This window comes from Artibeus jamaicensis, unplaced genomic scaffold (genome assembly GCF_021234435.1).
Source record: "Artibeus jamaicensis isolate MK-2021 breed Jamaican fruit bat unplaced genomic scaffold, CSHL_Jam_final contig_1715, whole genome shotgun sequence".
NCBI lineage: Eukaryota > Metazoa > Chordata > Mammalia > Chiroptera > Phyllostomidae > Artibeus > Artibeus jamaicensis.
In genome coordinates, this window is record NW_026521335.1 from 1,510,866 (window position 1) to 1,537,305 (window position 26,440).

The window sequence follows — 26,440 nt, forward strand, 5'->3', positions numbered from 1 at the left end:
AGACTTTCTGGTGCCAAATCTGGGATATATAGAGGTTTAAAGAAAACCTAGGCAACTATCGTTGTGTCACTTCTCAAGTTCTGAAGACTCTACCTACTTTGCCATTATTCTTTCTACCTTTATGACTCTTCTTATATTTGTTTTATACATTAAGTCTTGATATTTTAGCTATAGTTAGCAGGATTAACAGGGAAAATACATCTACTACATCTGGACAGAGCTAAAAGTTCTCCTTTAATTAAAAACACACACACACATTTTGCAATGGTTGGGCTATTATATCTTTAAAGCTCATACCTGTTTTGATCTTCATAAGTTACTGTTGTAAAATGATGAAGGTGGTAGTGACTGTAAATAGAAGAGCTTGAGAAAGATAATTTGTCCTTCTGTTCCAATTCTTTCTACCCAAGTGTGAATGGGTAGAAATAATGCTTTTTAAAAAAAATTTAGCAGGTATTTTGCATTGAATAAATTCATACATTGGCATTTACTTAGGGCACATAGAATCAGGAGATGAAATAGAGCCTTGAAAGTTTCTGACCTGGCTGATGTTCTACATCTCTTTTGATGTTCCATATTATGTAGTGGAGTAACGGTAACTTCTCTCTTGCTAAGTGGAAAACTTCATGTGTTTCCCCATGCTCTGATACTGGTGTGTAACACCTTATACACTTTATTTTTCTAAGTTGGGTGAAGCTCCTTCAAGAGTGCAGGAAACAGCTCCTCTACTTCTTGTTCCTACAGGTGCCTAGTAAAAGCCTTACACACTCTAGAGGCTCACAGATACTTGACCCAATTATTCCTTCTGTCAGCCTGCGTAGCATAAACTTGTTGTCCCTAAGGTTCAGCTACCTTGTTTTCAGACTTTGCAGAGTAGGCTTTGGACTATGAGACAGCATCTGACCAGGGTAGCCCTATCTTTAAAAACCATTGAGCTTGATGAGAAGACCTACGGTGGCTACTCAATGCAATGGAACTATTTATTGAAATCTTTTTTTTCCCCCAGGATCTCTGTGTTTTGGGAGCCTTTTGAGACCTTAAGGCCAAAATCAGAGTTCACATCTTTGGTTACCAGCCATTCTTCCCACCCCTGGTCACCCTCATCTACCCACCTACCCTCCCCCTGTCAATAGAATAAATATATTTGTTGGATGAATGTACCTATCGGCGAGGGAATGGAGAAAAAGAGAGAGAAAGAATGGAATGAAGCTGGAAGTTACAAAGACTGCTGGACACCCAGAAATTCTCATGATTTGCAAATTTATTGGCTGAGGAGGCATCGGGGTTGGGAGGTAGTTGTACAGCAAGTAAGGCAGAAAAACTGCAGAACAAAACGCAGCATGAATGCTCAATGACTTGTTGCAGGTGGGTTAAAACATAAATTTGGAAACCTCAAGGCAATATCATGAGAGCACTAAGCCCATCGGCGCCCACGGAAAACAGCTCCAGCTCCTTCGCCCCCGTGGGGTCCACAGGGCCTTACTTGCATGGCCAGGTAGGCGCCTGCTTCTGCTGGGTCTGGTGGCAGACCGGGACGCCCCCAGAGGAGCCGCCGCCGCCCCCTGAGGAGCCGCCTCCGCAACCCGAATTGCCGCCGGAGAAGCAGCCACTGCCACCGCCACCCCCTGAGGAGCCGCCTCCGCAACTCGAACTGCCGCCGCCTCCAGACGACCCCCCTCCACAGCTCTGCTGGGGCGCGCACGAGGTCTGGGTGGTCTGCTGGGAAGAGCAACCGGAGCCGCCGCCAGAGTAACCGCCACCCCCACAGCTGGAGCCGCCGCCGGAGTAGCCGCCTCCACAGCCGGAGCCGCCGCCGCCGCCGCTTGAGCTTCCTCCGTAGCTCTGGTACGTGACCTGCTCGCAGGAGCCGCCGCCGCCGCCGCCGCCAGAGTAGCCACCACAGCTGGAGCCTCCGCCGGACGAGCCCCCGCCGCAGCCGGAGCCTCCACCACCGCCTGAGTAGCCACCGCAGCCGGAGCCGCCTCCAGACGAGCCGCCGCCAACGGACTTGACGACAACGCCGGAACCACCTCCGCAGCCTCCAGAGCCGCCACCGCCGCCGCCGGAGTAGCCACCCCCGCAGCCGGAGCCGCCGCCGCCGCCGGAGTAGCCACCCCCACCCACCGCCGCCGCCGCCAGAGGACTTACAACTACGCCCACCCCCAGCCTCCGAGCCGCCGCCGCCGCCGCCGCCGGAGTAGCCACCCCCACAGCCGGAGCCGCCGCCGCCGCCAGAGGACTTGACAACTACGCCGGAACCACCTCCGCAGCCTCCAGAGCCGCCGCCGCCGCCGGAGTAGCCACCTCCACAGCCGGAGCCGCCGCCGCCGCCGCCGGAGTAGCCACCTCCACAGCCGGAGCCGCCGCCGCCGCCAGAGGACTTGACAACTACGCCGGAACCACCTCCGCAGCCTCCAGAGCCGCCGCCGCCGCCGCCAGAGTAGCCACCCCCACAGCCGGAGCCGCCGCCGCCGCCGCCGGAGTAGCCACCTCCACAGCCGGAGCCGCCGCCGCCGCCAGAGGACTTGATAACTACGCCGGAACCACCTCCGCAGCCTCCAGAGCCGCCGCCGCCGCCGCCGCCGGAGTAGCCACCTCCACAGCCGGAGCCGCCGCCGCCGCCGCCGCCGCCGCCGGAGGTTTTCCCACAGAACACTGGGGGCTGAGGGGTGGGCTGCTTTCTCTGGTGAGACATCTCGTCTGAGGAGGAAGGGAACTGTGGAAGGAGAGCAGAGAGCGCATCACTGGACAAGAAGATTCAGGGGAGGAGGCAGCTGTAGCCATGACAACCCATCATCCCAAGTAGCACTGCCAGGCCAGGCTCCATGCTGTCTCCCCGTTCAAATCTCAGAGAACTTTCAGCTGGAATTCTTAGGATTGGTGTTTTTAGAAAAGAGGAGCATCAGCTCGCTACATAGCCTAGTTAGTGGTGCCCATTTCTTTCTCTGTCTCTCTCCCAGCTCTGCCTCTGGTCTCTTGTGTGATTTTGGAGCTCTCACCCGTTTCCTCAATTCCTGTAAAAGGAGAGGGTAGAGCACGTCATCTCTAAGATCTCTTCAAATCCCAACAATGATTTCCTGAGTACAAGTAGAAGATTATCACAAACCTTTACCTGGGGTGTGGGGATGATTTTACCCATTCCCTTCAGAACACAAGGTTTGTCAGAAGGTAGAGGGCCGTTGAACCGTATTCTCTGCAGAAACTGTTCAAGCTCTTGGTCTATCCCGCTGAGCTTGGCCATGATCCGGGGTCAGTTATTAGAAAAGGAAGGCTCCCCTGTGGTCCTGTCTGGACCCCATTGGTCTTTTGGATGACCATCTCATTAGATGACATTAACTATCACCCTTACTACTTGTTAAGTCCAAGCTTGATTGAGGGGACCAAGCTAATAGGAAATTGTGTCCTCTCTCATTTTTCTCTCAGAACTTCTCCCTCTGTAAAGCAGGATTCTCAGGGTTACTACCATCTCCCCCATCTGCAGCATTCTCTGACTCATTCTCCCTACTATTTTGCGAGAATAGGCTGAGCCTCTCCCGACAAGTTCATGAGGTCCAGCCCAGTCACAGGCCTTCTGGGACAGTCTCTGTAGAGTGCCCCCGCTGTGTCCAGCACCAGGTCTGCTGCTACAGGGGTACCAGAGAGATAGGACATAGTCTTGCTTTGTGAAGGGTACATTCTGGCCAGAAGACCAAACACCATCTGCACAACAGCGGCTTAGCCCCACTTTCTTGCCTGCCAGAATCCCCTCTAAACATGAATGCAGTTGGGAAGGCAGAGGCCCAGTCGCTCTCAAGGCAGAGAGATACCTTGCCTCTCTGCCCGCTGCTCCACCTAGCCTATGCAGGCCTGGGCCAGACCAGTTAAAAAGTCCAGGGTCAGTAGAACCCACACTTACCCGAAGGAAGGGTGAGCGAGGAGAGGGAGACGCTGGGTGTGTGAAGAGCACTGTACCTCCTGAGGTTTTATATCTTAGCTGTGAGTCAGCTATTGATCTGGGCCAGCCTCTTATTACATGACCCATGTTGTCACCCCACCTCTCTGCGATTGCAAGCATTCATGAAGATTTTGACATTCTTGAGATGGGCAGCCTAGTGTGTGACTTGCCCATTCTCTGATGCAACCATGTGGCAGGCTGGGCAGGGGGCTGGCCAGCCAGAATGGATGGCTGACATTGTTTTCAGAACTTCTAGCATGGGGTACATGCCATAACCAGAGGGCCATGCTTGAGAAATATGGCCCCAACTCTTGAGGTGGCCTAAGAGACTCACACCGAAGATTTCAGTTCTTGGTCCAAGGAGCGGAACCTTTCAAATTCTACAATTTGGATTCTGATCCCATTGCTAGGAAACCCTTGTAATTTTAAAGAGAACTTGCCCCTGTTTTTACAAAGTCTATTCCCCAGGGTCCTATGTGCTTTGCTGGGATGTTTTTGTCTTGTCCGTTAGCTTTTTCCTAGCACCGAGTTCTGGGCTGAACACCATGGGTACTGCTGTAACTAATAGGACACTGGATAGTACTTTGATTTGTTCCTGGAGACTGTGAAAAGCAGGAGTCTGTGAAAAGTGGTCATAGATATTGAGTTTTCTTGCAGAGGAGCAAGCTAGAGATTAACCATGTAGTCCTTGCCACCACAGCCATTTGGCTTTGTTGTCATGTGTTCTTGTGTGGCAACAGTGACCTCAGCCTAGTAGGCAGCCATGGAATGAAATGGACTTGAGGTTAGGTGTCTGAGTTTGGGTGCATCCCTTTGCTATTTGCCACCTGTGTCACTTTGGGCAAAGTCACAGCACCGTAATAGTACCTGCAACATGGGAAACTCAGTATTTTCTGACTTGAATGAACAAGCTCAGTTACTTTATCTATCAAATAGGAATAGGCCCATTTATGGGCCTGTCAAGAGGGAATAGTTTTATGTAAAGTGTAGAAGGTGAAGCTGCTCTTTTCATTGTTTTCTCATATAATAATACATTCTTGTTTCTAACTTGGACTACCCTTGAACACCAAGGAGGGAGTCCATGGATGACTTGAAGCAAGCTCTTCTTTAGGAAAACAACTCAAAACTTTCTTGTTGACCCTGGGCCAGTAGCATCACCTCTTTGTTTGAAGAACAGCATGCTCCTCCTTCTTTCATCATTTGGACTCAATTGCTATTGTTTGAGATACCACATTTGAACTTTGTTCCACCCAGCTATGTGTTATAATGATAGCTCCAATGATAAATTGATGGTTAATTATGATGGAGTTTTAATTATCCAAAAGATCCTGATTAGGCTGTGACCTTTGGAAACTTGTGGCACTAGTTTTAGTTTGGACAGCATGAACCCAGGTGAACACAGGTACTCCCTCCTCGGAGAATAGCCAGGAGAGGGAGTTGGCATCTGTTGGGGAAGGCAGGTTTCTCAGTTTGAAGCTGAAGCACATGGAGATTTTGCAAGGAAACAGCTACCAACTAGATGATTGCCATGGGTACAAAAAAGAACAGTTTTTTCAGTTGAGTTGTACTAGAGAAGGGGAGCTCACATGGACCATGTTTTAGCACTGATCTGTGGGCCCATGTTAGCCTCATCTGTGTGTTCTATAGTTCTTAGGAAAATGTAACTAAAAGTATATCAGTGGTGTGTTCTTGAGAAGGAAAATCTTTCATTCTGAAATCATGAACTTTCTACTTTTTTCTTGGTGTTAAAATACCATTTATTTTAAAAGTGATAGTGACAGGAAATTTCATTTCTTTCATGTCCTTATCAAAATGAAAATTTGGCTATTATATATTGGTTACTACACACACACATACACACACACACATTAAAAAACATTTTATTTATCTTTAGAGGGAAAGGGAAGAAGAGAGGGAGAGAACATCATGTGTGGTTGTCTCTCATGGGTCCCCTGCTGGGAACTGGCCTGCAACCCAGGCATGTGCCCTGACTGGGAATCGAACTGCAATTGTCTGCAATTTGCAGACCTGTGCTCAATCCACTGAGCCATACCAGCCAGGCCATACATATATTTTTTGAGGGCGATGTTACTTTTCTTGACATTGAAAAGTTTGGGCACCTTAAGTGCGAGTGACCTCAAAGAGTTAATAGTTTTCAAGTTGCCAATATTAATTTGGAGGCTGTATGTCTTTTAAAAAAAGGTATAATTTTTTTTTCTATCAGACTGAGGAGTGTAGTTTTTTTTCTTTCATTAATCTAGCCAACACAAGTGTACTGGACACTGTGCTAAGCATGAAGGAAGAGGCCAAAGCCTTTCAAAGCTGTGCATGGATCTCCTTGGTAGATTTGGGGAAGGGAGTGACTCCTTGACTGTCTCTGCTATCCTGTATAGTGGTGTTTCGTTAGGAAAACCTTCCAACTAGTACATCTACTTTGCTAACACGTAGAAGAGGCTGATTCAATATAGTCTTGAGAGCAGTGCCAGATCCTTGGGTTCTCGGCTTGAGTTAACTTTGCCTGAGGTGTGATTGTATGAACCTGGTTCCCCAATTTATTCCTCTAGACCAGCAGTAGTCCCAAAGGGATATCTATATGGATAGCCATTGCTGATCTTTATTTAGCATATCAGCAAGAAAATGATGGAAGCTTGTAGAATTAGTACACTTAGGTATTTTGAGTTATGTAAAACTTGGCATGTCAGACTTTTAAGATTTATACCTTTTAGACATTTAACTCTGACTGTGCTTGCTGGCAGGTCTGGGATCTGCAGTCTGACAGATTAGGACATGGTTTCTGCTTGGACATACATCCTTAGAGGGGACAGACTGTAAAGCAAATGTTTCACAGTGCCCAGGGTGGTGCACAGCATTAATAGGTCTTCCATAAATCCTGGTGGAATTGGAAGGGATTCTTGAGACCCATTGACTAACAATAGCCATGGTATGAGGGAGACATGAACCCTGTGTCCAGGCAATCCCTAGTCTGAGGGGAGGTTACAGCTCTTGAGTTTGGGAAATCCTCAATGTGATAGAAGCCTGCTCATCACAATTTTTGAATACCTAAAGCTATAAATGAATTCTCATGACTGAATGCTGACAACAGTCCTGACTGAGGGAGAAAGGGCAATAGGTGACTTGTAAAGAATAAAGTGGACACAGGGTAGGGGATTGGGAGTGCTGGCAGGGCAGGCATAGAGCTTGGAAGCCCTTAGAGTGGTTGGTTTGAGGGGGAACAGTTTTCTCTTAAGAGTGTGGGCCCAGAAGGTGTCTCAGAGCCTCAGTACCCTGTTGGCTGAAATTTTCTGACTCTCTCCAGCTTCCTGGGTAAGCAGTTTTTGAAGAGATGGTTGACTCTGGTTGCTAAGTGGGGAAAACAGCTTACAGGTCTGGGAGAGGTCCAGCTCTGTAGTGGCTCACAACTCTGCTCCCTTCTGGCCTCTGTCAGTTGGTTCCATGTTTCCATGTCTCTGTTTCTATTTTGCTCATTAGTTAATTTTGTTCATTAGATTGCCCTTATAAGTGAGATCATGTGGTATTTATCTTTCACCAACTGGCGTATTTCACTTAGCATAATATTCTCTAGTTCCACCCATGCTGTTGTAAAAGATAAGAGTTCCTTCTTTATGCTGCATAATATTCCACTGTGTAAATGTACCACAGTTTTTTGACCCACTCATCTACTGATGAATACTTAGGTTGTTTCCAGCACTTGGCTATTGTAAATAGTGCTGCTATAAACATAGGGGTTCATAAGTTCTTTTGAATTGGTTTTCCAGGATTCTTAGGGTATATTCCTAGCAGTGGAATCACTGGGTCAAAAGGCAGTTCCATTTTTAATTTTTTGAGGGAATTTGATACTGTTTTTCACAACAAAAAATGCACTAGGGTCCATTTTCTCCACATCCTCACTAGCACTTTTGTTTATTGATTTATTAATGACAGCCATTCTGGCAGGTATGAGGTGATATTTCATTGTGGTTTTAATTTGCATCTCTCTAATGGTAAATGATGTTGAACATCTTTTCATATGTCTATGGGCCATCTTTATGTCTTCTTTGGAGAAGTATCTATTCAGATCCTTTGTCTACTTTTTAATTGGATTGTTTGTCTTCCTGGTGTTGAGTCGTATGAGTTCTTTATATATTTTGGAGATTAAACCCTTGTCCAATGTATCACTGGCAAATATGTTCTCCCAAAAGTCAGTTCCCTCTTCATTTTGATGTTTCTTTGGCCATGCAGAAGCTTTTTAATTTGATGTAGTCCCATTTGTTTATTTTTTCAAGTTATAATTGTCCTTGAGAGGATGGTTCTTATTAGTTCTTTACTATGCATCCTAAGATTTATAGAGTTTATAGCCTCTTTGGACTTTATCAGAACACATTGACTCTTGAGACCCTTGCAGGTTCTATCACTTCTTTCTATGGAGGAGGAGCACAGCTGAGTAGTTCAAAGGTTCCCACATAGCTTGTGGAATAGTATGCAAAGTGAGTAGTGCCCTCATGATGTGCTTTGTCTGGCTCAGACACTTTCCATGTAGACAGACTCTTGGTTTATAGACCACTTTCACATTCATGTCGTGTTCTTCCCCACAACAGTCCTGTGTGCTCAGTGATATGTTATCCTCATTTCCCAAATGAGAAGTGGCTCATAGAGGCTAGTGGGATTGCTCAAATTCCCATAGCTGTTAAGCAGGAAAGCCTGGATTCAGACTCAGATCTTTTGATGCTAAACCTTGTGTTCTTTTTAAGTACTGTGTAGCACTTCTTTTTGGATCAGTAAAAGCAGAAGGAAGGGATGACACCCCATTCAGGCTCAAGTTCACACCCTCTAGGAGACTGGGAAGAGATTCTCTTACGGATGCTCCCAGATCCTCAGGGACAATTCTATGCATTGGTAGACTGCAGGAGCTGGAAGGACATGTAGAGATCATCCAATTAAACTCAACATTTGCAAAGATAGGTGAACCCAAGGCTCAGAAAAGCTAAACCTCTTCCCAAGGCCAAGATGGACTCTGGATCTCTGCCCACCCCCCACCCTCAAGCTCGGTACTCCTTCCACTATAGATTCAGAGTGTGACTTCTTTCTCCTGACAAGAGTTCTTCCAGTGTTGACAGTGAGATCAAGGGGCAGTTAAAAGTGACAGTAAAAGTGTTTATTGCTGAACAGTTATGATACCCAAGGAATGTGCTGGGCCTGGAAGTAAATTGCTGTTTTCACAAGGCCCTTTCATAAGTGCACAGGCCCCTGAGGGCTCAGGGCCTACTTCCTGAGCTCATATACAAACTTTATGAGCAGGGAGGAGTAGTGAGCAGCATTTGTGGGTCCCAGTCCTACCCCTAGTCAGGCAGTGTCTCATGAGGCCTCTCAGGATTTGTATGCAGGGTGTTTGTTGGTTGGTTGCCCAAGAACGTTGGCTCTTTTACCAACCTGTCCACTGAAATCCATGTTTTAATTGGTTCCTGAGGCAAACATCATCTTAAAATCAACATGACAAGAAAAAGTACAAGCATTTCAAGTCCATAGCCCTTTAGGCTCTTTGGTGTAAAGCTTTAATTGAGATAACTGGTGCCAATGCACTTCTCCTTTGCTGTGGTCATTAGAAAGCAAGATAGTGCTGTTTCCATTTTGGTTTCAAATCCATTCTTTCAAGAAGATATGAATGCCTTTAATGATGAAGATAATTGTAATCGATTGAAGCCTGGAATTTCTCTCTTTTTTTACCTCTTTTTTTAATTGATTATGCCATTACATTTGTTCTGTTTTCCCCCCTTCATTCCCCTCCACCCTGCACACCCCTCCCCCACCATTCCCCCCCTTTAGTTCATGAACACGTGTCTCAAGTTCTTTAGATTCTATATTTCCCCTACTATTCTTACCTCCCCTGTCTATTTTCTATCTACTGTCTATGCTACTTATATTCTGTACCTTCTCCCCCCTTCTTCTCCCACTCCCCTCCCTGTTGCTGACCCTCCACATGATCTTCATTTCTATGGTTCTGATCCTGATCTAGCTGTCCTCTTAATTTGCTTTTGTTTTAGGTGTGGTTGTTAATAACTGTGAGTTTGCTGTCCTTTCTCTGTTCATCTTTTTTATCTTCTTTTTCTTAGGTAAGTCCCTTTAACATTTCATATAATAAGGGCTTGGTGATGATGAACTCCTTGAATTTGATCTTACCTGAGAAGCCCTTAATCTGTCCTTCCATTCTAAATGAAAGCTTTGCTGGATAGATCAATCTTGGTTGTAGGTCTTTGGTTTTCATGAGTTGGAATACTTCTTTCCAGCCCCTTCTTGCCTGTAAGGTTCTTTTGAGAAATCAGCTGACAGTCTGATGGGAACTCCTTTGTAGGTGACTGTCCCCTTATCTCTTGCTGCTTCTAGGATTCTCTCCTTCATTTTAATCTTGGCTAATGTAATGATGATGTACCTTGGTGTGTTCCTTCTTGGGTCCAACTTGTGTGGGACTCTCTGAGCTTCCTGGATTTCCTGGAAGTCTATTTCCTTTGCCAGATTGGGGAAGTTCTTCTTTATTATTTGTTCAAATAAGTTTTCCACTCGTGGGTGTTCCTCTTCCCCTTCTGAAACCCCTATAATTCAGATGTTGGAGCATTTAAAGATGTCCTGGAGGTTCCTAAGCCTCTCCTCATTTTTTTGAATTTTTGTTTCTTCATATTTTTCTGTTTGGTCATTTTTTCCTTCCTTCTGGTCTGTTCCCTTGATTTGAGTCCCAGTTTCATTTCCATTACTATTGGTTTTCTGTGCATTTCCATTGATTTCAATTAGTTTAGCCTTCATATGTTCCTCTAATTTGTGCCTAAAATCAACCAGTTCTGTGAGCATCCTGATCACCAGTGTTTTGAACTGTGCATCTGAAAGTTTGGCTATTTCTTCATCACTTAGATTTATTGGCTCTGGGACTCTGAGTTGTTCTTGAGCCATATTTTGATCTGTTTGTGCCTGTTACGTATGAGGAAAGGCGCCTTAAGGTGTTCACCAGGGCGGGGCCACCCAGGTTGCTGGTTTGTGATGCTGTATGTGGGGGCGGGGTCAGAGAGGGAGCAATGGCGGTCTTCTCCACTCGCCCTGTTCGCCTCACCACTCACCCCTGCCTGTTTATCTGAGTGCAAATGTGCGAGCCCGCTGCCCTGCGCCGGGGCCTGCATGGTCTGTCTCAATGTTCGTCTCTTCACCTGTTTATCTGCGCACAAATGCATGACTGCAGACAGCCAGCTGCACTGCGCCTTCCCTGGGTCCACCCGTAGCTACCCCGCACCTGGGATCTGGGTCGGGGGATCTTTTTTGCCCCACCCGCTCTGCTGCTGGCTTCGCCCCTCTCACCGGTTTAGCTGAGCGATTCGTTGTTTTAGGACTCCATATTGTTCAATTTTCTGTGGTTTGGTTGTGTTTATTGTTGTTAAAACTTTGTTGTTTTTAGATTTGGTCGTGCGAGGAAGCAAAGTGTTTCCACCTACACCTCTATCTTGGTGGAAGTCCCGAAGCCTGGAATTTCTTAATATGTAAAATGGGATAACAAAAGAAGTAAAACACCACTGAATCTCCTTACCAGTTCATTACCATCTATCTCTAAATTTCACAAAAAAATTTCACCTTTTTTCCCTTTTCTCACATTTTTATCTACCATCACATAAACACTCATCAAATGCTTTCTCTTTTGTTCTTAATTCCTTTTCTTCCTTTCTCCCACTGTGGCCCTTCTGAAAAAAAAAAAAAAAAAAGAATGAGACAATACGTACAATTATTATAGGCTTCCTATCATGAATATCTTTTTCAAAGTAGGAAGATACCAAAAATTAACCATAGCATTTGGTAGTGATATAGCAAAAAGAATATTAGACTTGTTATCATCCCTTCAGTCTTGATTTTTTGGTAAGTCATAAGTAAATTCTTACACATGGGTGCTGCTTTCAGAAATTACCTGGGGCTGCATTGGGCTGTGGGTGTGACTGCTCTCTTACCTCCAGACTGTTAATAAGATTTACTACGGAAAACCAGAATCTGGATCTACTCTCTGTCTTGACCAATAAACCTTGTTCCTTGGACTTGCTGGTTATCCTTAATTTTTGCTCATTCTTCAAATTATACTCCTTATTTCAATAGTTGAACTTGTTGAAATTAGATGGATGACTTGGGACAAATCTTCCACTGCTTGAAAAGGTGGAAATGATCATGATTTGGTAGTAGGTCTGTAGTGACTTTGTTTGGGTCCATCCATGTGCTCAGAGAATTTCAAGGTGAGGGCCTGTGAAACCACTGTCTACATATGGAACAGGTTTTTAGGGCCTTCCCTCCTGGCTTGGAGAACCATCTAAGCAAGATCAGATTCCCCTGAATCTCCATATTCCTATCTAACTCAGGGCTGGGCCCTAGGGTGAGCATTTGATAAATATATATATATTTTAGGACAATAAAATCCTTTATTAATTATTTATGATGTCACAAGTTTTAAAGTGGCATTTAAGAACATTATTCACAATTAAATTATTATTATTATTTTTTAATTTATTTATTTATCTTTAGAGGGGAAGGGAAGGAGAGAGGGAGAGAAACATCAATGTATGGTTGCCCTTTGTGCATCCCCTGCTGGGAACTGGCCTGCAGGGAACCGGCCTGCAACCCAAGCATGTGCCCTGACTGGGAATCAAACCGCGAGTGTCTGGTTCGCAGGCCCGAGCTCAATCCACTGAGCTACACCAGCCAGGGCCTGATAAATATTTTTTGATTAGCCAAAGAAATGATGATAATTTAGTCTTATCTCCCAAGACAAATGTAATATGATTTAGTTTTCCATGGAGAGTAGCTTAAGTAAATTGTCCAGGGCTCTTCTCTGTCATCCTCTACCTTTTATCCAAGGTTTCTAATTTCCCCATTGTCTCCTGCTTCCTATTTTTCAGAATATCCCTTAGAACACACCTTTCCAGAGACCTTGACCTCCTGTGGTCCAGTGATCAGCTTTCTGGCCAGACCCAAAGTAGCACCAGTGGAGCTGTGAGGTGTGCTAGTCTCTGGTATGTTCTCAATGATAGGGATCAGAATTTTTTTTTTCTTCTGAAGTCTTGCAGAATCTGTGCTCTAAACCTGACCCAACCACTAATGACCTGTGAGCTTGGGCAAGGCACTGTCCCCCAGATATCAGTTTCTTCACCTATAAAGTCAACCTGATTTTTTCTCGTCTAGGATTCCTCTATGCTTCTTTTTCCATGGCTCTTCCCTGAACACAGAGAAGGCAGAGATGAGGAGGGCCAGAAGCAGTGACAAGGAGGAAACTTGATGGGACAATAAGAACCATGAGCTGCTGGGAAAGAACACAGAAACTTTCATACCTCCCTGGATGCCAGCCTTGGATTCAAATCAGGGCATTTGGGGAACTTCTCCTTCCAAGAGTGATTCCCAAGCAGAGATGACTATGGAGAAGGAGGAGGAGGGAGGGGTACAGCAGGAGAACCTTTGAGGAAAGTTGGCATGTGTTATGAGTAACCCTTGCTGAGTATCATTACCCAGGATGGATATAATTGCACAAGATTAAGAAAGGCATGTGGGCAGGCTAGGTTGCTTTAGATTTTCCCATAATTAGTATATGTGACTTTGGATCCCAGAAAAGGATTAATTTGGCTCCTCAATGCTCCTTGGTAGTAATTCCCCTTTGGTTGTAGAACTGCCTCCCTAATCCTCTAGTAAGTCATTCTACTGTAAAAATGCAGAGAAAAAGTAGCTTCAGTACAAACTGAAAAGCAAAGCAAAGAAAAAAAGGCAACTATAACTCTAGTACCCAAATACAACTGATGTTCAACTTTTGATGACTTTTTATATTTCTCTTTTTTCTTTTTATTTCTACTTTCCTTGTATATAAATTCTCAGTTTTGGGTTCTTATTTTTCATGTCACATTGTTATCTCACACATATTCCCATTCCCTTTACCATCTCTGTCACCATTCATTTTAGTGGTTGTGCTCTATTGCCCACTCCTATTGTTAGTACTTGCACTTTCCAGTTGTTCTGTGACCTCTGTACCCTTGGGAACTCATTATTGAATTTCAGTGGGTCTGGGTTGTCTTCCTGGTAGACTGCTGGCAGGGACTTTATCTTCCTCCATGCGCACAGTGTGGCTGCATAGTAGGTGGGGAAAAAGGTTTGTTATGGGAGGAACCCCCAACCCTTTACTTTTAGTCTTTTCTGATTCTCCTTGTGCAGAACCTAGTGATTCAGTTCTCCTAGACTCTCTAACACCACAGATTCATCATTTCCCCCCCAAATGTTGTTTTCATCTTGTCTCCTTAAACACCATCTTCTCTTCAGTCTTCTAGGCCAGGATTCTCTTGGAGGTATGTGATTGGAAGCAACCTGTTTTAGTGTATGTGAGAAGATATGAGGAAGGAGTAGAGAAGGAGTTTATGATTTAGTGGGTGTTTGGAAAAGAAGTCTCTTAGGATGTCTGAGTACAGTGATAGCCAAGAGCCCAAGGGACAAAGGGATGCAGAGAAAAGAAGAAACGGGAACTTCTTGAAAGAAGTGGGTTTGGAAATCAGTAAAAACTGTAGGTAGGTCTCTCCAGATTTGGATTTTGGTTTGCATACTGTTGTTATGTGTATACATATGGGTGTATGTGTGATGTGTGTATGCATGTGTATATCTGTGTGTGCATGTGTATATGTGTGTGCTGTGTGTGTGTATCTTCTTTTCTCAGAAGCCCTGCCCTCCACAGACTTTAATATCTTCTCATACCCAACTATTTCTTACAGAATCCATTCCCCCTTTCCTGGGAAAATGGGTAGGATTGCAGGCATTCTTCCCAGGTCCCAGGGTTGTTTGCTGATTCTCAATTGTCAGCTGGCCCCCAGTGTCCACAGGAACTGAATCATGTTTGGAACCAACCCACATCATTCTCCATGACCATGGCAGTGGATTTGTCCTGATTATGTCATTTTTCTGCTAAAAATCTTTAGTGTCCCCACATTAGAATGAAACCCAGATTTCTTAGTCCAAAGGGCCTTATGTAGTTCAGTTTCTGCCTACTTCTGACTGTTTCCCTATAGAAGCATTTTGCTCCAGATACGCTGCTACCCTCCTGAACCAGGCTGCATTTAATGGCTTCATAGTTTTTTTTGTCCTTTTTCCTGTACCTGTGAATGTCCCCTTTCCTTCATTTGTCTAACTTCTATGTACCTTTCAATACTCTATCCAACATCATCCCTCTAAAAAACCTTCCCAAACACCTCAGTCTGACTGAGAGAGCACCTCATCTCCCAGCACAGTGATTCTGTCTCCCACTAGACTGAGGTCTCCTCGGAGGAGAGACATTGTTCATTCACTGTCTTGCATCTAAGCATCCAGCATGATGCCTGGCACAGCCACCATGAATGCTGATAGGATGGATGAATGATGAATGAATGATGCCACATTGTCTACTTCTAGAATTGTCAGTGGCCTGGATTTCAGGTGTTTTAGTTTGGGTGGAGAGGACATTAAGTCTCTGTCCTATTTTTACATCCCAACAAGATTGTTTGCTCCTGGAGGGCAGGGATGACCTTGCAGCTATTGGTAAACCTGAAGCTTATGTACATATCAGGCACTGAGTCAGTGTTTATTGAAAAAAGAAAGATGTAGATATAGGAAAAATAGTCAATGTAATAACTATGCCCAGGTGGGTACTGGAAATAGGGTGAACACTGTAAAGTATTGCATATGATTGTTTAACCACTATGCTATATACCTGAAATTAGTAAAAAATAATATTGAATATAAACTGTAATGAAAAAATAAAATTAGAGTTCTGGCCAAGATGGAGGCATAGGTAGAAATCCTTTGCGTCCTTGCACAACCAAAAGAAGGATAACAACCTATTTAAAAACAATAAACAACCAGAAGTGCCAGACAATCAAACTGCATGAAACTTTGACAACCAAGGAGTCAAAGAAACATTCAACCAGACCCGTAGGAGGGGCAGAGATGGGAGATGGACAGCTGAGCTGAGAGTATGTGCGACAAGTCAGTGGATACTGCAGGTGAGGCAAGGCTGGCTGAATGGGAAACTGAAGACTCAAAGCTAGCTGTAAAATACTGTGGGGTTGTCATGTGGGAGAAACTCCCAGTCTCACAGGAAAGTTCATTGGAAAGTGGGGCTACCATGGAGCAAATGAGCAGCATTGTTCTCTCTCTCACACCTCTCCCACAGACAGTGCCACAATGCAGCTGTTGGGAGCCAACCAACAGCCGTCCCTTGACATAGTTGTGACGGATGAGATGCATCTGCACAGCAGAGGCATTTGTGGCTGGATTTCCTGTCTATCTCTCTTTGCATGTTTGTCTTTGCTATTAATAGGTAGTGGGATTTTTAGACACCTGAATTTCAGTCATCATGATCCGCAAAATTCTAATGAGGTTGTATAAAATGATTTCTTGGCCATAGAACAAAAGTCCCCCCTGATGGGGTAGCCCCTGAATGTCTAAAAGTTGATAGAGTAAGAGCCTCTCCTCTACCTTTGACAGGAATATATATTAGTGGGATTAGATAGGTAAAGAATCAGGGGAAGCTGGTTAACTATTACAAACTAAGCACATAGGAATAATTACTAAGGAGTTAGAGTCTAAAGTACATGAAGAAAGATTCTAGACAGGAGGATAGCTAAGTTAGACACCACAAAGGCCTTTTAGTAAATATTCTATAACTACTGTTCAGTCTAGTGTATCCTTTTGACCTATGCCAAAAGGATAGGTCAAAAGAACTTTAATAAACATTTATACATAAATAGATATCTGAAGCTCTGTACATACAGCTATTTCTAATTGTCTGATTAATGGCTCTCCTGGTCAAAATAACCTTTGTTTAGCATAACTGAATCTATAGAACTTCCTGTACTTTTCCAAGTTACTTCTCTATGACTTTTTCTGCTTAACTGATCACACCATACACCTGTTCCTTTGATGCCATGTAACATTCTCTATAAAAATAAAGCTTAATCAAACTCTGAGAGTTCAGTCAGACCCACAGAGGCTGGCTGTTCTATGGCATTTAAACAGGTGTCTGACTTTTCATTGTTGCCTGCGCTGTCCATCCTTCGGGGACCCTGAGACCTGCTAAGGCTGGACCCTGGCATGCAGCAAAGAGGGTTGTCCTGCCCTGGTAAATGCCTAAAGCTTCACCCCCTTACAACATAACAGGTGAGCTGAGATGAAGAAATATGGCCCAAATGAAAGAGCAGATCAAAATACCAGAAAAAGAGGTGACAAGGAGATAGACAACTTGTCCGATGCAGAGTCCAAAACACTGGTAATCAGGATGCTCACAGAATTGATTGAGCTCAGTTGCAAAATGAAGGAAGAAATGAAGGCTACCCAAAGTGAAATAAATATATATACAGGGAACCAACAGTGAAGGGAATGAAAAAAGAACTCAAATAAATGATTTGGAACACAATGAAGAAATAAAACATCCAGCTGGAACAGAATAAAGAAACAAGAATTCAGAAAAATGAGAATCTTATGAATGTATGGGACAACTTTAAGAGCTCTAACATCCAAATCATAGGGGTGCCAAAAGGAGAAGAGCAAGAGCAAGAAATTGAAAACTTAATTTGAACAAATAATGAAGAAAAACTTCCCCAATCTGGCAAAGGAAATAGAATTCCAGGAAGTCCAGGAAGCCCAGAGAGTCCCAAAAAATTGGACCCAAAGAGGAACACACCAAGGCACATAATCATTAAGTTATCTGATATTAAAGATAAAGAATCTTAAAAGCAGCAAGAGTAGAGAGTTACCTACAAAAGAGTGCCCATAAGACTATCAGCTGATTTCTCAAAAGAAGTTTTATAGGCAAGAAGGGGCTGGATAGAAGTATTCCAAGTCATGAAAGGCAAGGACCTACATCCAAGATTACTCTATCCAGCAAAGCTATCATTTAGAATAGAAGGGCAGATAAAGTGCTTCCCAGATAAGGTAAAGTTAAAGGAGTTCGTCATCATCAAGCCCTTATTATATGAACTGTTAAAGGGACTTATCTAAGAAAAAAAAGATCAAAACTATGAATAGTAAAATGACAACCAATTTACAACTATTAACAACTGAACCAAAAAAAAAACTAAACAAAACAACAACCCTAAAACTAAGCCAACAACTAGAACAGGAACAGAATCACAGAAATGGAGATCACATGGAGGGTTTTCAGTGGGGAGGAGGAGGGGAAAATGGTGGAGAAAGGTACAGGGAATAAGAAGCATAATTGGAAGATATAAAGTAGACGGAGAGGATAAGAATGGTATATGAAATGGAGAAGCCAAAGAACTTATATGTACAGCCCATGGATATGAACTAAGGCAGGGGGGTAATGCTGGAGGGTGGAGGTGGGTGCAAGTTGGAGGGGGAATAAAGGGGAGAAAGAATTGGGAAAACTAATAGTATACTCAATAAAATAAAGATAAAAAAGAGAAAGAAAATGGAGGGAGGGAGAGGAAGAACTGATTTGTTTCAGGATTAAAAAAATTTAATTATTGTTCAAGTACAGTTTTCTGTTTTTTACTCCAATCCCAGACCACCTCCCACCCCAGTGCTTCCCACCTCCCTCCCGTTTCCATCCCCCTTAGTTGTTGTTCATGTGTCCTTTATGCTAGTTCCTGTAAATCCTTCCCCTTTGTTTGAGTCTAGTCAGAATAAATGACTTCCTTTCTCCCTCCCCAAATTTGGGTTCTCTGACCTACTTTGGCAGCTCCAAGAAATTATAAGGCCTGTTTGGTTCCCCAAAAGAAAGAGAATTGAGATTACTTTTAGCTGTTTTCAAGTGGATGTCAGAAAACATTTCTGAATTATTGGTGTGATATCATTATCAAGATGATTGTGATATTAATATCTTATTCACATATTCATGGTACTTAATTGTTCACAATGATTAATTAGGGCATTTTATACCTCATAATTTCTCCTGGATCCTATATGGATTATAGATGAGTTACAGAAAGTGAAGTATGCTTGCCACTGGTGAATTGAAAGCTCTCCGTATTTTAATAGCTATGCACTACCTTTTTTTTTTTTCTTTAGGAAAACATTAAAGTTTGTGCTAGAATCAGTATTTGAATCCTGAGTTCTTCCCTTACCAGTCTTGGAATTTTGAACAAGTTACTTGACCTAAGCATAAAACAGGGTATATAGGATGGTGAACACACATTACAATATACATGTAGATGATGTATTATAGAATTGTACACCTGAAACCTATATAATTATATTAGCCATTGTCACCCTAATAAATTCAATTAAAAACAGTGTATAAAATAATACCAACCTTACAATTATTAGGTTAGTATATGACAGAACCAAATTCCAACCCTGGACCATGGAGTCAACATTTCTAATTGGGAGAAAAGGTTAGGAAATGGAATCTGAGAATATAAACCACTCATTTGAGCATATGAGAATGAAGAGAAAAAGAAGAGTCTTCCCCATTGTCTCTTTCCTAAAAAAATGATTTTTTTTTGTGTGAAGTCTGGGTAGAGGTAGAAAATTATTTTACATATGTAAATATAATGATAATTTGCAAGGGGAATGAATAAAATGTTATTAAAATGTTACTTTCAATCTTTAAAAATATCTTAATGGTTTTAATATTTTCATTAATTTGTTAATTTGGATAGTCAAAGTAAAATTTCATTTTAGTCATCTTTTTATGCCATGAATAGAATACAAAGGTGATATTTTTTGTAAAATTTGTTGTATTTTCTAAAAATGTTTATATAACACTTAATGTATATTAGAACAAATACTTTTTATTTATTTTAATTAAGTACAGTTTTCTGTTTTTTACCAAATACTTTTTATGACATGATTTTTATGGATATTATTGCTTAGAATGAGGTGAAATATTTCAGTAATATACCTTTTAAAATAAATCTGGTAAAGTAAAAATAGTTGATCTAGAGAAAAGTATTAAATAGTAATACAGGTGGTGCATGGACATGGGAAAAACTGAAGGAAGGATGTAAATTACTGAGTTTTTCTGAAACCCTGGATTATAGCGTGAGTTCTGCTATTCCCCTTTGGAGAGTTCCAAACTTCCTGGGAAATACAGACTGGTGTAGGAGTCCTGCCCCATGTTCAGCTGATGGCAGGGGGAAGGTTCAGAAGTGTAACAGTGGGTATAGCTCTCTCCCTTCAGAGACAGGAGGCTGGACCTGAGAGAGATCAAGACTCAGGAGCTGACTCAGAGTATCTGTCTGTCTTTGGAGGCAGGCCAGAGGAATGCAGTGCAGTAGACAGTGTGTCCTTTGAGCCCCTAGTCCTACCCTTAATGCTCCCAGCCTTTTCTATTCTGCCTCTAACTCATTGAAGAGTGTCTCTTGGTCATAGTGAGACTTTGGTGACTGAGTAGGTATCAGGAGATGAGAAGTGGGATACTGGTTTAATCACTTGCTAGCTGTGGGACTACATGTAAAGTTACTTCACCTTTCTGAACCTATATGCAATATGGGTTTAATTTGCTCTGTAGATATTGTAAGGATTAAACTAGATCTATTATTTGGGAATGCTATTATAAGATAGTAGGTGTTTGATTAAATGTTGGTGAACTCAAGGAAAAATAGTACAATTTATTTAAATTAGAATATAGGCATCTGTTAATAGTTCAAAATGGATATCCATAATTAAAACAAAGAATTTAAAAATTAAAAAATTTTTGATATGATTAAAATTAAAAACAAACAAAAGTGGGTCTCCATTCAGGGGCACACAATTTATAAGGGTCAGAATTATAGTCAAAATGAGGAAGTTCTTATGGTAAAATGTCAAGTATCAGTGAGAGGTTGAGGGTGAAGTGACCAGAGGAATCTCTCAGGGGCAGATATTCTCTAATGGATTTGCCTTCCCTGTAGTTGATGTTGAGTTAGGAGTCTGGCTAGCCTTGTCTCTTTTGTCCAGTTCTCTTCTGTTTTTCTCTGAGGCACTCATTCAGTATTCTATGCTATTATTACCAATGGTAGCAACTACCATTTGTTGAGCATACACTGAGTGCCAAGCACTGTGTTGAATGTTCTCTGCCTGTTACTTCATTTAAACCTCATTACCCGTGGGACTAGTCTCACATTTTATAGATGACAAAAGTGAGGTCTGAGGAGCATAAAGAACTTGTTCAAGGTGACACTCTCAAAAGTAACTGAGCCAGGATTTCATCCAGGTCTGCCTGACTCCAATGTTTATGCTTTTAAAACTTTGCTATCCTGTGCAATACAATTTTGCATTAGTGTCAGCATCAACAAATATTTTCTGAGAGCTGTCTAGTTGTCACACATTGGTATAGACAGAGATGGCACACACACACACACGCACACACACACAAATTTCTTTGCCTTTGAGAAACACATTCTAGCTCAGTAAGACAAGGACTGGGCTTTACATAAACTCTGGGCAGCTTGCTCCATGCTATCTGATCCCAGCTTTCTCATCAATACTATGAGAGGGTAGGAATAGCTGATCTCCAAAGCTCCTTCTAGCTTAGATAGGACTGTGAAGCTCATGAGGGAAGGACTAATGCTTCCAATCTCTTACAGTTCCTTGCACAGAAATGCTGGCAGCCTGATTGACCCCTTGTTTGGCGGATCTCCTCCCACTGAAGCCACTGGCATTGGGTTGAGAGAGCATGTGGGGAGTTTAGCCCAAGATAATTTTGGGTCCAAAGGTCACTTTGTTGGTTTGGTCCATCGGCTTTGGGGATCTTCCAGGTTAATATCTTTAAAGAACCTAGAAAATTAAGGACACTAAGAAGCTGGAATTAAAGCTGTTTTATTAAACTTCCATAATAGAATGGGGGAGACTATTGTACCTCTATTCAGCAGGGGAAGTCCGGGCTTTAGGACTCCAAGGTAACCTTGCTTCAGGTTGAATGGAAAGGAGGTTCCCATCGAAGCCTGATATTACCTATTCCAAGAAGCCTCTTCCAATGATAGGTTATGTGATTCCTTTCTGAACTCTTGTAACATTCTGAGCTTATTATTATTATTTAAGAAAAAGTAATTTTCATATTGTTTTTACATTATGTGTTATTATATGTTTTCCTTGCTGGATTAAGAACTTTTTCAGGGTAGAACTGAAACTTACTGATCATCAAACCTCTAACACTTAGTCCACTGTCTGTCATGCAGTTGTGTCTTGTTAGTGTCAGTAAAACAAAACTGAGGGGGAACATCATAACCAAGCTAATTGTACCTGTTTTTGGCCCCAAGGAGGATGCTATTTTATTGGAAGAGGAGCTTGCCCCGGTGAGTAGGTGAGTAGATTATCCATCCCTGCTTGGGAGCCCTTAGTGGTACCACTACCATCATTATCATCACCACTTAAGACTTGGCCACAGACAGGACACATTGATGTCACACTTCACCCCAAGCCTTATTCAGCATAGTGTCAGGTTATGGAAACCCAGTGTAATCCAGAGGAAGGCACAAGGAAGATGTGAGGGCAGAGTGACATTAATTGCTGCTCTTTGTGCCTAATCCCCCAGTGAATCAAATGTGAGACAATAGATGTGCTTCAGTCAAACCCTTGGCTGATGGAAATGGAATTAAGCTGGTTGAAGTCCAAATTATTTGTTGTCTTTGCTGTAATGAGTGTTAAAAATGCCACTGAGTTCCAGAGATGCCATAGCTGCTGTGTTTACTCTGTTGGACAGGCTGTTATAGGCACAACAATCTGTTTTTTCTTAAAATAAATTGTTTTCTGATTCCTGAGCCTAATTGCTCACCTTGCTATCTGTGACAGAACAGGATGAGTGTCCCTCAGCAGGGCTCAGTGTCTGTGGGGGTGTTAGGACAGGTGTGTCTGGTGGGGCCTTCTTCCACCACTGGAATGTGGCCTCACATTCCTACTAGGTGACCTCTCCACATGGTAAATGGGCCAGGCTCCAACAGGTCTGGCCAATGCTTTTCCAGGGTGGGCTAAGAGAGACTCTAAGAGCCTACCTTGGTGCACTTACTTTACTCTCTACTCTCTGTCTCTCTTTTTAAAAAGATTTTATTTATTTTTAGATGTGGAAGGGAGGAAGAAAGAGAGGGAGAGAAACATCAGTGGTTGCCTCTCCTGCGCCCCCTACTGGGGACCTGGCCTGCAACCCAGGCATGTATCCTGACTGGGAATCAAACAAGCGACCCTTTGGTTTGCAGGCCAGTGCTCAATCCACTGAGCCACACCAGCCAGGGCCTCTCCACTCTCTTTGGATTCTTCTTTCTCTCAAATGCATATAAGACATTGCCATGATGGACAAACTCAAAATGAAGTAGATGTGGAAGGCTGAGATCAAGAACAACTTGAGTCATAGATGTAGCTGGGAAGGAGCAAGTAAAGTCCTATAGACCACCCAGACTGAGAAGTAGTGTTCTACTTGCTGCTTTCATTCTAGTCCATATACCCTTTCTTCCCTACGTCTTGCCAAATGCCAGCAGCAAAAATAGAGGAGAGGCTTTGGTCTCAGTAGCCAGGTAATTAGCCCTAGAGTTGCTTTTTTCTTTGTGTCTAGTTTGACTTCACCACTATTTTCATCATCTCCAACACCATGTCTATATTACCATTACCTTCAAATACCAACACAATATGTTATTACATGCTACAACAGCATCAGCAGTACCACTGTCCTGACCACTACAACTGACACCACCACCATCACATTCACCACCTTTAGCGCTACTACCTGTCTTCCCCACCATCACCTCCACTACCTTCACCACTACTACCATCATTATTAGCATAACTTATCATCTTTACCATGTTCACCACCCCTATCATTATTATCATCACTACTGCTACCATGATTCATTCTCATTACCACCATCACCGTCATCACTATTCTACTCACTGTCACCATTACCACCACCACACTAGCATGTAGAAAAGAATATACAGGAGTTGATGAATAGCCATCTTAAAATGATTAAAAGGCTGTGGAAGAATAGTTCAAATTATATAGTACAGGTAAAGAAGTTAGAGTTAGAAAAATGGACAGAAATTAAAAGGAATTATAATTACATTTGGGTAAGTGGAAGCAATGTTTTTCATGGAGTTAGGGGGATCCAAGAGAGGTGAGAAATTTGATGATAAAATATGACGAGTAATTTACACTGTGGGTGGTGTTGTTCAGTGGTTTCAGCACCAGTCTGCAAATTGAAAGGTCAGTGGTTTTGTTCCTGGTGAGGGCATATGCCTGGGTTGTGGGCCAGGTCCCAAGTTGGGGCATGTGAGAGGCAACTGATTGATTGATGTATCTCTTGCACATCAATATTTCTCTCCCCCTCTTCCCTTCTCTAAAATAAATAAATAAAATCTTTAAAAAAGGATGACAAGTGATTTAGAGCATGTTGACAGCCAGCTAGGGTAGTCCAGTAGGTGGTCTTTCAGTTCAGTGTCTCACTGATGCTTGGCTCCCCTCTATAGAGTACTCCTTTGAGAGTAGTTATTCAGGAACTCATGTAATCCTGAAATAGCTAATTATTTCTGGCTATTTTTTATTTTGTAAGTTTCTAATCATTCTACAATACAACAACACACTCTATTTTAAGAATATAAGACATTTTAGATCAGGGCGAAATTATTTCTGGTCACCATTCTCAATCCTTGTTCCTAAATCTTTGCTGCTTTTGTATAAGCAACCAATGTAATAATTTAGTATGATTTTTAATAGATCATTTTCTTGCTTTTGTACATATTTGGAAACAATTAGTATAGTATTGTGTGTGTATTTTATACCAATAGCATAATTTATGTGTCTTTCTGCTATTCGCTTTCTTTTTTTTGTATTCCACAATAAATTAGTTGAATGGTTAAGAGAATGGATTCTGGAGCCACTTCCTAGATTCAAATGATAGCTTTGTCACTTGGTATTTACAAGATCTAAATTATTGGACCTCCCTTAGCTTCAGTTTCTTCTTCTGTTAATTGGGATTATAGTATACCTATATCCATAGGGTTCTTGTGAGAATGAAATGAGTTAATTTACGTAAGCATTTAGTGACTCACAATACTGTTGAGAGATATAATGTCACATTATTGCTTGTCACTATTCCTTGCTTATGTTTAAGTTGGATCTGCCACAGTCTATTTAGCCATTCCTAAATTGATGAACATATAGATTTCTCTGATTTTCACTACTGCGAGCAAAGCTTCCATGCATATTTTTATATATACCTCCTTATGCACTTGAATAATAGTTTCTGCATTCTATCACTTTAAAAGTTTTATTAGAAAAATATAATTATAATGAGCAGATATCTGCCTCCTGTCCTTTCCACTTGCTGGTTTAATTCTACTCCCTTGGGTAGCTTGAGCCACAGAGCAGCTCTGAGGTGGTAGAGCCCAGTGGTTAGGACTAACAACCTCAGGTTCAGATTAACTTTGGGGGTGGAGAGCCACATTTTTTGGAAGCCTACTAAACAAATACCAACATATAATAACTCATTTAATCAGTATAATATAGGTACTTTGACTATCCCCTTTTTACCCTTGAGGAAATGGAGGCCAAAAAAGCCATATAATTAGGGTCTCAAACTCTAAGTGATAGATCCTTTATACAGGTGTGAATGCTAAGTCAGTTCATGTAACATCTTAGTATTCTAATTAGCACATATAAAGCAGTCAATAAATGCTAGCTTTTATTCTAAGGTTGATTGGTGATTATTAGGGCTAGAGAATTATGGTTACCATTACTGTTACTACTCTCAGATTGTGTTGGAACTCAACTCCAGAGTATATTGACAGAGTAAAACGACAATGAAACTGGTTTCAGGCCTTGGTTGAACAATCTGCCTTAGTCTGTTCTATAGCCAGAGACCACACTTTTAAACTTTAGGGGACCTAAGTTGTTATAATTAGCAACCCAGTGTTTGCCCACAGATAAATACAAATATAGTTAAATGCTAATGTGGATGCATATAAATTCTCACTTGTGATAGAGCAGAAGCTGGTGGATGAGGAGTTGTGTTATGCTGGGTGCCTGGGAAAGAGACTGATGGGGGAACCCTGTACCTGGGACTTGAGGATGAGAGCTCTTGGTTTGAGCTGTTGGAGTGTTGGAAGCAGACCAAGAAGTAATTTTGTTCTGACCCAGAAAATTGCACTGGAGCCAGAAGGAAATGGTATTCACTCCTCTATTGAACATTTTCTCTGGGACGGAAGCTGGAGATACAGAGATGAAGAAGATGCACCCTGCTTCTCAGGAGCTTACATTTTACAATAGTACAGGGGATAGACAGGACATTAGAACAATGATTGTACTACAGCATGACACACAAGGACATACTCTAGAGGCAAATACAAAGTGTTGTGGGGCTGTTAAGTGTTCAAGTCTTTCAGAATATGTTGGAAGGACAAAAAGGGTGGAGGCAGAGGGAAGAGCAGGCGCAAAGGAGTGAATGTAATGCAGCAGGGCATGTGAAGGCCATTGCGAGGTTTGAAAGGACAGCTCTTATTTGGCATGTGGCCTAGGGTGTAGGAGTGAGGCCAGGTGATCATGGAGGGGGCTGAAAGCCATGT

The 26,440-nt window shown here is 42.5% G+C and overlaps 1 protein-coding gene across 1 annotated transcript; it reads right to left on the reverse strand.

Moving 5' to 3' along the window:
* Positions 1-1,272: 1,272 nt before the first annotated feature.
* Positions 1,273-3,942, reverse strand: LORICRIN (loricrin cornified envelope precursor protein). Its single transcript, XM_037166957.2, is given in 3 exon segments — positions 1,273-2,116; positions 2,118-2,716; positions 3,896-3,942. Coding segments are annotated over 2 exon segments (1,215 nt in total). The 5' UTR covers positions 2,696-2,716; positions 3,896-3,942; the 3' UTR covers positions 1,273-1,479.
* Positions 3,943-26,440: the final 22,498 nt, after the last annotated feature.